Source organism: Protopterus annectens, chromosome 3.part0 (assembly GCF_019279795.1).
Source record: "Protopterus annectens isolate FY-2018-M chromosome 3.part0, PAN1.0, whole genome shotgun sequence".
Taxonomy (NCBI): Eukaryota; Metazoa; Chordata; order Ceratodontiformes; family Protopteridae; genus Protopterus; species Protopterus annectens.
The window spans coordinates 507,265,194-507,276,781 of NC_056731.1; the positions used below are offsets into that span (position 1 = coordinate 507,265,194).

Below are 11,588 nucleotides of genomic sequence, written 5' to 3' on the forward strand. Positions count from 1 at the left end.
GACAAGTATTGTAGTTCTGCTGAGAAGGCTGGTTCGAAAGGAGGCAGTGTTAATTTTTCTAAAACAAAGTTGAGGTCCCAAGCTGGCGTTGGGGGTTTTCTGGGGGGTCTTATATGCTTAGCCCCTCTGAGAAACTGCCTTAGTAAAGGGTGTGAGAATATGGGAGGATCCGTATTATACTGAGCTGAAATGGCCGAAGCATGGATCTTAATGGATGAGAAAGAAAGGCCTTTGTGTAGCATCTCAGTTAAGTATTGCAGTATTTGAGGAATGTTTGGTATCCCAGGATTTTGGCCTTTAGCCTGGGGCCATGCACAAAATCTTTTCCATTTGTCTGAGTAAGTGTTTCTGGTGCTGGGCCTCCTGGCCTCCAAAATGACATTCAGGACATCCTTTGAGAGAAGTGTTGATTGATAATTCAAGGTATTCTCCTTGCAGCTAAATTTAAAGTCCTGAGCTGACTGTGAAGGATCTGAGAGTTTTGCTGAGTCAACAGAAGTGGGAATTGAGGTAAGATCCATGGAGGGCTGTGAGTCAAGTTCCTTAGTAATGGGTACCAGTGCTGACGTTGCCAGTCCGGAGCAATGAGGATCATTTGTGGTCTCTCTGATCTGACTTTCAGTAATACCTTGGTCAATAGAGGTAGTGGTGGGAAGGCATAGACTGTCAATGCTGTCCAACTGAATGATAGGGCGTCCTCTTTCCAGGCTAGGGAATGATAAGTCCTTGTGCAAAATTTCTGTAGTTGGCAATTGTTGGGGGAGGCAAATAGATCTATGTCTGGGTGTCCCCACCTTTGAGTTATCATTGAAAATACTTGTGGATGTAGTCTCCACTCGTGCGGATCTGCCATATTTCTGCTTAATTCGTCTGCCAATATGTTTTCCTTTCCTGGCAGGAATTGTGCTTGCAGTTGTAATTGGTAAGTCAATGCTGTGTTCCACAAGGTCATTGCCTGTCTGCATAAAGGGTAGGAGTGTGTTCCTCCCTGTTTGTTTATGTACCACATAACTGTGGTGTTGTCTGTCCTTAGTAGTAGTTGTCCTGGATGCAAGAGGTCCTTGAAGGCTGTCAGTGCATTTTGCACAGCTAGCATCTCCTTTTGGTTGCTGTGTAGATGCATTTGTTTTGCAGACCATTTGCCCTGTATGCACTGTCCTGCCATGTGTGCTCCCCAGGCATAGTCTGAAGAATCTGTTGTCATAGTTTGGTTTGCTGGAGGTAAGACAAAAGGAAGACCCTTGTTTATTTGACATGCTTGAGCCCACCATAGAAACTCTTTTTGAAGGCAAGGAATGAGAGGTATACTTGTTTCGAGGCTGTGCCTGTGTTGAGTCCATACACTTTTCAGGTACCATTGTAATTTCCTCATATGCAGCTTTGCATATGGAACTAGTTGAATGCAGGATGCCATGAACCCCAATGCCTGCAGGATTTTCCTTGCAGTGAGCTGGGTAAAAGTTGCCATCTTTTTGAAGTATTGAGTCAGTTGTTTTTGTTTGTCTGGCATGAGGTAAGCCATCTGGGCCATTGTATTTAAGCTGGCACCCAGGAATATTATCTCTTGTGAGGGTATTAGCTTTGACTTCTTTTTGTTTACTGTGTACCCAAGGCAACTTAGCAGCATTGTTACAAATGCCAGATGCTGTAATAGAATGTCCTTGCTGTCCGCTTGGATCAGGCAGTTGTCCAGATATGGATAAATTTGTATTCCTCGTTGTCTGCAGTATGCAATTACTGATGCCAGGCATTTCGTAAATACTCTGGGCGCAGTAGATAAGACAAAGGTCAATGCAGAGAATTGATAATGCGTTGTACCTGCCAAAAATCTGAGGTATCTTCTGCAATCTTGTCTGATAGGGACATGCAGGTATGCCTCTTTGAGGTCCAACGTTACCAGCCAAGACTCCTTGCCCAGCATGGGAAGAAGCTGCTGTAGTGTGAGCATTTTGAATTTGGGTACCTCCAGGTATGTGTTTAGAATTGAGAGGTCTAAAATGGGTCTCCAGGCTTTGTCCTTTCTTGGTACTAGAAATAGTCTTGAGTAAAAACCTTGACCTTGCTCCTTTGTAGGTACCTTTTGAATTGCTTTCATATCCATGAGAGCTGAAATTTGCGTTTGTGCCTCTGCCCATTGGTTTAGAGGCAGATTTGGCATGCCTATCATCCGTGGTAAAGTGTGAAAATGAAATCTGTAGCCTAGGGTAATAATATCCAGAACCCATTTGTCCTTTGTTATGATGCGCCAATTTTGTGGAAATAGAGCCAGTCTTCCTCCCAAAGGTGCTGCCAGGGCAATTTTGCTTGGCAGGTGAAGAGGGAAGTCATTGTGTTTGTTTCCTGAAGGGTTGAGATCTTTCGTCTCCACCTCTTTGAGTTGTTGTATGCCATTGTCTAGGCCTGAAAGAACCTTGTGGCTGGCCTCTGCCTCTTGGGCGTCTGTACCTACCCCTTTGGGGTCTGTCTGATGCAGGAAAGGACCAGTTTTTTGATGGCCAGTTTCTGCTGAAACGAGGAGGTTGTACCTGTAAAAAATCTTTGACTGTCTGCATAGATTTTGCCTTTTCTTCCATTTTCTTTAAGACTTCCTCTGCTTTGACACCAAATAACACATCTGTCTGCAATGGAGCATCCAATAACTTTGCTTTGACATGTTCTGGTAAGGCTTGCTCTTTTAGCCAAGCATGTCTACGAATTACAGATCCTGTGACAGCTGCTCTACATGAGACTTCCAATGAATCAAAACCACACTGTAAGGTATGCTTTCCCACCTGTTCTGCTGCATGCAGCAAATCCTGCATCTCTTTGAAATCAGGATGATCTGTCTGAGGGATCATTTTCTGCTTTAACTGTGTAATCAAGTACTGCTGGTATTTTAGCATGTGGAATTGGCAGTTTAAGGCCCTCATGGCCAAAGTGGCAGACGTATACACTTTCTTCCCCCCATCTTTCTAATGCTCTGGAATCTCTTTCAGAAGGTAGTGGATTCTTAGCAGTAGAGGCCTTAACCCCTTTGGGACCCTGGGAAATGGTATCGGGGTCTGCAACAGGGCTTTTATATAGAAACTTATGAGAATCAGGAACTCGGTAGTATCTGTCTGGTTTAGCTGGTGCAGGAGGTAAGGAGTCTGGGTTTAGACTAGATTCGGTGTAGACATCATCCAAAATGTCTAAAACTGGAGGAATTGCAAGGGGTCTATGCTATGGAAGAAGAAGAAACTCACGGAGTCTTTTCTTAGAGTCAGAGTAATCTTGGCCTTCCCAGTGGAAGTGTTCCCTCATGGTGTGTAAAGTTTCCCCAAAAGAGTAGTCTTCAGGGGGGGAGACAGAGGGAATGGACTCTTCAGCATCAGAGTCTTCATAAGGAGGGAAGGAATAATCCTGGTCCTCAGAGTTAGCTGAGGAAATGGATGCTTGGTCAGAGGAAGGATAATCTTCCTCCAGTCTAGGCCTTTTGTCAGGAGGGGGTTGGGAACCCCTGATAAGGGTAATTAAATCCTCAGCCATCTTGAGCATCTGTTTTTTAGGCATAGGGGTCTGTGGACCTGGTTTCCTAACTTTTAAGGGAGCTTTAAGTTTAGCATAAGACTTAATAGAAATAGCTGTCGGTTTGAAGACACCTTCAGAAACCGAAGGCCTGTCCAAAATCTCCAGATCACCGTCAGGGTTGGCATCTGAGGGATGAGATGGAACCGGCACCTGAGGCCCAGCTGATTCTGTCTGGGAGGCCGTCAGAATTTCTAAATCAGCGGTAGTCAGGGGCCCTCGCTGAAAACCGGAGAACCGGTGGCAGGCCTTGCTGAGGCCTCGGTATCTGGTCTTGGCCTTGGTTGCCTGTCCTTATCCTTGCGTTTTTTAGTCATTGCTGATGTCGGTTGCTCCGACGACATGCTATAGTTAAATTTTCTGCCAAAATAATGCCGGGTGAAATCTGCCCGACGCTTGATTGTACGTTTGTTGAACCTAGCACAAAACCGACAACCAGAGACATCGTGGTCTGGGCCTAGGCAAGGAATACAATAAGAATAAAAATCCTTATGAGGTATTTGCTTCCCACAAGAAATGCAATTATTAACTTTGTCTGACATCGGTCTGAGGCAAGAAAAGTTTCCCCAACAGGGTACTTAGCTTTAGAGAAGACTTCGGGCTGAAATTCGATTAGAAAATCTCAGGAGCTAGCCGACCGGCACTTGCGAACTACTTCTGCTTCGGGCACCGCACGGCAAGAAAGACTGAAGAAAATGGCGTCGGCTGCCTCTTTTATAGCCCTGTCGCACTGACGTCAGGGAAGAAGTGACGACAACCAACGCTGGACCAAGACTTTGGGATTCGGCCGACTGCAGGACCGCCTGACGGCAGGATACCCCAAGTGTGATGACTGCAGCAGTATAACATGATGAACATCTAGGTGCAATCACTGAATCCCCAAATGTCAGAATACTCCAGGATGGTCTCACACAGATCAGTGACTGGTGTATTAGTCACGGTCTCAAACTAAATGCAAAGAAATGCATCATCATTCCCTTCAGCACAAACAATGCCCCTTCACACTATCAAATCAATAACAATACCCTAAGTACCCATGAGGTTGTAAGGGTCCTGGGATCACAGGTCAACCATGACCTTAACTTCGACCACCATGCATCTACCATTGTAAGAAAAGCTTTCCACGTAGCTCACTTGATTAGTAAAGGCATCGCCTCAAGAGCAAAAGAAGTTATAACTCCCTCTACACCTGGCACTTATCCGTCCCATAATTGAGTACAACGCCTCATTCGGTATGTACCATACTAAGCACCTACAGCTATTAGAGAGACCTCAGAGGTTTCTAACAAAGATCATCAAGGGTCTCCAGCATGTGCCTTACACAGACCGACTTAAATCCCTGTCACTATGCTCTGTATCGTAAAAACTTCTTAGGGGAGACTTATGCCTAGCCTACAGAGCAACCCAAGACCCAAACCTAATGAACTTACTGCATATCCATAAATCAAATGGGTCTAGTGCTACCCATTCCAGGGACTTAAATATGGCCTGTTTCCTAAATAGGACATGCTGGAGAGACAGGTTTATCTCCCAGCAACTGCCATGTCTTTGGAACAGGCTACCAATTCATGTGAAACAGACAACCTCTATGACAATGTTCAAGAGGAACCTGGATAAGTGGATGGGGCACCATAAATTCTTAATGGGGATAGTGCCCAACACCCTCCTGGACATGGGCAGTCATGACTAAAATGCAATCTTGGTTACTGACTAGAACCTCTACAATATTACACTGGGTTGAAACGGCTATGCTTAAAATGACCTCCGGGTAGATAGCCTAGTAATCTCCTATGATCCTATGAATAAAGCCACCACAGCTTTCTTCCAAAACGCTGCGCCCCCCCCCCCCCCGCTGCCTTTTGAGATAAGTTTAAATTGACAGGGGAATCTTGTGGACACAGATAACATCTGCAAATTCTTTTTTGCTTCCTTTTCTAATTACTGTATTATTATGACTAGGAGAGTAAGCTGTGTATAGTGATAAAGGATTTCTTTAAATTTCCAGCAAATAGTGTGTCTGAGGCTAAGTGCATGCCTTTTAAAAATGAAAACTGAATGTTCCATAAAAATAAAAGTTCTTTTTAATAATTCAGTTTCAGAAACACCTGACTGATTCAAGTTTGTAGAATGCTTATTATTCTATTAACACGTACACTGATGTACTAAAATCAAAATGAAAAGGTAAATGGAAAATATTCAGTATTCCCATGTGATTAAACAAACACACTTGTGTGCCTTGAAAAGATTTCCTTACCTGTAGAAAACCATTAAGCTGGATTTTGGATTTCTCCATGAATTTCTGATCAACTGATTTGAATGGCAGCTTGCTAAGAGAAGGCAATTGGACCTTTTTCAAAGATGGGAAACACTACCAAAATAAAGAAAGTAAACATTAGGGCCACTCAACAAATATAACAAGCAACTTCTAAAAATTAATTCAACAATACTGACGAAGTGAACACTAGCTGCTAGCTCCTTGTTCTGGGAAAGCATCAAAATGAGGCACTTGACAAACCTTCTTTGCCTACATATTTTAGCCACAGTACTTAATGCAAATGGAAGCAGGCAAAACAGCACTAAAGTTATTTGTACTGGTGAAAAATCAAGGAATTATCAGTCTTTACATTTAAATGTTATACACAAAGGTCAACTAAATGTCCCTAAATAAGTTAAACAACAGTGAAATGCTGGTGACTGAAGAGAGGCTTGAATGTCTTTTAACAGTCGTTCTGAAAGAATACTGCCACTATTATGACCCTACTTATTGGGTACCGGTTGGAAGAAGAAAAATAACCAGTGAAAGAATATAAAAGCAGTACAATGTACACGGAGGCATACTTAGAGACAAAATAAATCAAATGCAAACACACCACCTGTATTATATCTCCTACATTCCAAACGTTATACATAGCGCTGCATAAGGTCTACACGCTTGAAACAACACAATGACAGGCAACAAAACAATTCTGAAGACATAAAACATTTAGCAGGCTCTGACGTGACAATCTTAAGTCCAGCATAAAAGTAACAGCAGTGATATCCACATATCCCTAAAAGGACATTCACACTATGAAATATACCCACTACCACCAAAAGAGTCTAATCATGTGCATAAAAACAACCATTATCAACAATGAAAATAGGAGCTGGTATAATGGTTAAGGCATTTGCCTTACCAACACAAGATGCAGGGTTTGATTCTCACTTTTGAAGGGAAATGGATATTCTTAAAATGGACTACAAGGGGGGCTAGCCTAGTATTTACATACGAGTTTGGTTGGGAGGATGGTATAGTAAAGGTGTTTACCTTGCAGACACGAGATACAAGCTTGAATTCTCACCTTTGAAAAGAAATTTGATAGACTTAAAATGACCCCCAACAGCAGCTAGCCTAGTACTTGTCTATGAACGCATAAAAAGACAAATGCATATACAGGCCGAAAAATGGACAAACCTCCACAGAACATGAACATTTGTCCAAATGCAATAAAGTCTGTAGACCTGTGCAACTAAACTGGAAACAGTAATATGGCCAAAAAGACCATGGTGCCCAATCCGGCCACAAGAAGACCACACAGCAATACACTCACAGGTACTGCCCTTGATGAGGGGAGGGGATTACATACTGCTTGCAATAGATGGCCAGCACCAGACGTGGGTTAACAGGAAAGGGAGTGGGGGGCTTGCAAGTAGTGGGAGATACTAAAGTTATGTCAAGAAAGAATGTCTGAGGTGAAGCTGTTGGGGCAGAAATGGAAATATGTTTTGTCAGGTGAAGATCCATTTTAAAGAGCAGAGGAGGGAAGTAAAGTAAAGGAAAAAGTAAAACAGTACAAAGCAGATATACTGCATAGATGCACCATACAAGGTTGGAACAGCACACATGTCAGATAAACAATGAGTGCAACAAAGAAGGCAATCAAAGTCACCCATGCATGACATACATGAACAGATAAGTACCATATGCAGTGCACATCTGTGCAAGGTAGACAGGATAGGGCATATCCCATCTACCCTTGCACAGATGTGCATTGCATATCCGATATGCAGCCAAAGATAATCCACCACTAACCATGGATGCAAGTGCAGCCATTCAAAATTACAGTGCAGTGTTACCTGCATGTTCAATATCCAACATTTGAAGCAAAGTGTATCATAATTATTTATATGCAGCTGCCCCCCCCCCCTTCTTTAAGCATGCAGACTCTGGCATGCATACTGATGCAGTTATTATAGGTGTTCAATACTAAAATATCCAATGTCAGATGCAAGCATACAAGCCAGTCTAAATGTAGGCATGAAAGACAAATGTGCAAATTCCACATATAGTACACATATGTACAAGCAAAGCACAGCCAGATGAATATACACAAATACAACCCTCCTAAGTGGGCTTCAAAGCGTGCATATCCAATGCACGATGGTATGAGTAAGGGATGGACATCCGGACATCCAGCTGGTGGCACAGCAGTAAGTATAAAGGTATGCCACTGGCATGAAAACCTGGGTCAGATGGTCAGTTGCAAGACACATTACATCTGAGGGTGACAGGAGACACATGTCACCAATGTCTGTAAGATCTACAACAATACAGTATCCATATTCCTTAGTCTGGCAGCCACAAACCATACAACGGCCTTCTCCGGTGCACCACTCATCTCTTGCCTAAGAGCTGTTATGAAAAGTATGGTGGCTGTGCCATCCTGCACAGCAACCAGACCCTATGGTTTCCTTCTGCAATAAGTCAATAACACTTTCCAGAGCTTATTGGTGCCCTGTCTCCCACTTCCCCCACCCCTTCTTAGGTAAAAAAGATTCTCTACAGCTCTGTAACAAACACAGACATACAGAATGGTCAGGGCATAGTAAAAACTAGAACAGGTATGCCAATAAAGGAGCCCCAGCTCCAAGATAAGCAACCTTCTGGCATATGGCACTATGTGCCATAATCTCTTCTATGCCTGCACAATAACATTATAAACAGCAAGTAGTACTGACATACACTTACGGTAGAATTTACACAACACACATCTTCAGGAAACCCATACAGCCAGTCCACAGCATGTGTAAGGCAAACCATCATGTGATCCCTTTACAAAACTAATGAACACAACACTATCACACTATCCTGCCATTCCAATATGTTTGCAAAATAATGACAGACACAGCAACCTGTGAGCATCCACTGCAGAGCAGACACAACAACATGTGATGCCTGCATAAACAGATCACTACAACACAGACAAACAAAGGTACTGCATGTACATAACATCAGGCACCACAGCCAGACAATCGCTGTAGCAGCCTGTCTTAAACCACCCACTATTTTCCAAGCATATACAGAACGACATACTCCAATAACACAAGCATAGAATTCTAGCCATGGACAGGCAGACAGTGATGTGCATGTTTCAGGAGAAATATTATATAAAAGGTCTGGTCAACATTCTACTAATTGTGCCTAGGTGTATAATGAGATCAGCACAAAGAAATACTGCAGAACAACAAAAACAATTTGTCATACTGTGGTGATGTGAGGTATTGCCAGCTATGCCGGGAGAAGTAGGGCAGTGGATGTGCAACATATGCAAGCACAGCTAGCTTTAATTTTGTAAAGAATTAGATCTCATTTGCATATCAAACTGATTTGTACAGATGTTTGTATTGAAAAATGTATTTGTAAAGCTGCTTGTGTTAAAAATGTACCAACAGTGTGCCCTACTGGACAGAAAAATAAATAAACATGAAGTACTGTAACTGTTTAAATGTACATGTTTTAACAGATGACACTGGAAGAGAAGAGGTTAATCTCAATCCACCTAAATTTGAAAATAGTTTGGAATTAAATTACCTGGCTTAGGCCACAAAGACTATTTTACAATTCTCAATGCAGCCAGAAACAAAAAGTCTGTACTAGGAAGCTTTTTGCATTGTTTTTGGGGTGAACTAATTGCTACTCTGGAAGTGTGGAGATTTGAAATTGGTTTTATAACTTCCAGGAGCTGCAGCAGATCTTAGCAAGGTTCAGTGTGTGCATTACTGACAAGTGCTAAATCCTGGCAGTTTCAACAATGGTAGTAGTATGGGAACCAGAAGTCAGATGGCCAGATGTATGTGATGTCATTATGTAATCTAGGACAAAAATGATGTTTCATATAAGTCTCATGGCAGTCTGTGTTTGGAACCTGACAGAGAAGGACCCCTCACCCACTTCATTTTGTCTTGCTCTAGTAAGTGACCAGGGAATAGTAATTCTTTAGATCAGTTGGGAAAATATAGTGAGATTAGTTAAGTACTGCTCTTCTGTATCCCTGTGAATCTATTCATCTGTGTTTTTCTAATATGTCCTGTGAATGAAACTCTGGTATTTACTGTAAATAGATATTTAATATTTTCATGTTCTTTTCTTATTTATTATTAAATATATTTAAACTTTTCATTGTGGCTGGTATTTTACAGAATATTTTATTCTTTGAGAGTACTTACATATATATGGTGACAGCTCTGGACACTCCCAAAAGTCTTGCTGTTGAACAAACTACCATTTGTATTAATATTAATTTCACTCAGTATAACCGGGTACCCTTGCAAGAGTCTTAGAGTAGGTGGCCTTGGAGTGTCTGGTGGCACTGTAACTACTTTATAGTCTGGGCAGTAGGGGGCATAGCTAATAAATCTGTGCCAGTCTTTCCCAGGTGTGTGTCTGTGTGTGTGAGTGAAAATCAAATCTCAGAGTGTTTATGTATCAGCTGTATGGAGCAGGGACACAAAGCACTGGTTTTACAGAGACAGTGCTGGAGAACCTGGCTTGGACACTTGGCTGAGATCTTAACTCTATAGCTGTGCCAGTTGGGAGTCTTACTGGGGACCTGGAGGGAGACAGCTAGAGAAATCCAGACCCCTGACTGAGAGTGTTCCATGTGTGCACTTAAGGGAAATTGTGCTTGATGCAGAGAGCTGCATCTGGAAATACTGGGTGTATCCACAGTGTCAGTGGTGAGGATTCAGGCTCTCTGATTACTGGCTCAGAGTGGGGACATCACATATACTATACCACACATCTCTTAATGTCTCCTGACTGAAAAGCTGACAATTAAAATCAAGTGTTAGGAACAATTACAAGTCAAAGAAAAAGTCCCAGAGCCACTGCGTTTAGGAGTATTTTGTGGGCATTTCTTTTCTCTTTCACCTACATACCATCTATACATGAGGCAGAAATTCTATTACTAGCATAAAAAGTGTTCTACCTTGCTAATCATAATTTTGATTTTTGCAAAGATTTTTACTCACTATTTTTTTTTTATTTACCGTTTCAACAAACAATTTTCAAAAGTAGATCAACATAATATCATAACATATAATGTAGAAATAAATCTAAAAATAACAACAGCAAAAAAACCTAGTAAATGGCACAAAAAATGCAGGGATTTACTTGAGTCTGTCTTGTGGATTTGGTCATGTGAACTCTATCCTCATGCTAGGATTGAGTAATTTTAGCATAAATTGCCCTCAAAATGGTTACTTCTATAATAAAGCAGCACATGGTTGTGAATTTACTATATAACAGCACCATTTCTGAAATTTCAATCATTTGGATTCAAACTGTGATTCAACCATTCCCAGATGTTATTTATGCAAGGAGCTACAAAGCTGGGGGACGTTTAATGACTTATTCACAAGTGATGTAATATACCCTCAAATGCATTGCCAGAGAGAATAAAGAAAATTAAGCTAGACAGGGTAAACTGTATAGCACCCACAATAAAAATGTCTTATTATTATGCGGTGGACTTAATTAAAAAGATCCAGTTTAAAAATAATAAAATGGTTAGCCACATTTGAATGCTTATAGAGTGTGACATAGGAGTTCTGTTTTGTATGTGTGTGTTTTTGTACAGTTACATTTTAAATGTTGCTGTTGTCTTTCGGCTTTTCCCGGTTAGGGGTCGCCACAGCAGAACTCCGGTCCGCTAATGATTGACAGTAGATTTTCACGAACGCCGAGGTTCCAGGTCGCCGTTCAAACTTCAACAAAGGCACGC

At 41.8% G+C, this 11,588-nt stretch overlaps 1 protein-coding gene across 1 annotated transcript in view; it reads right to left on the reverse strand.

Moving 5' to 3' along the window:
- The window catches only part of SNX25 (sorting nexin 25), a 1,427,683-nt gene that overhangs the window by 372,826 nt on the left and 1,043,269 nt on the right, over window positions 1-11,588 (reverse strand). The window contains exon 13 of the mRNA XM_044064925.1: window positions 5,801-5,914. Within this exon, the coding sequence (XP_043920860.1) occupies window positions 5,801-5,914 (114 nt within the window). The remainder of the gene's footprint in view (window positions 1-5,800; window positions 5,915-11,588) is intronic.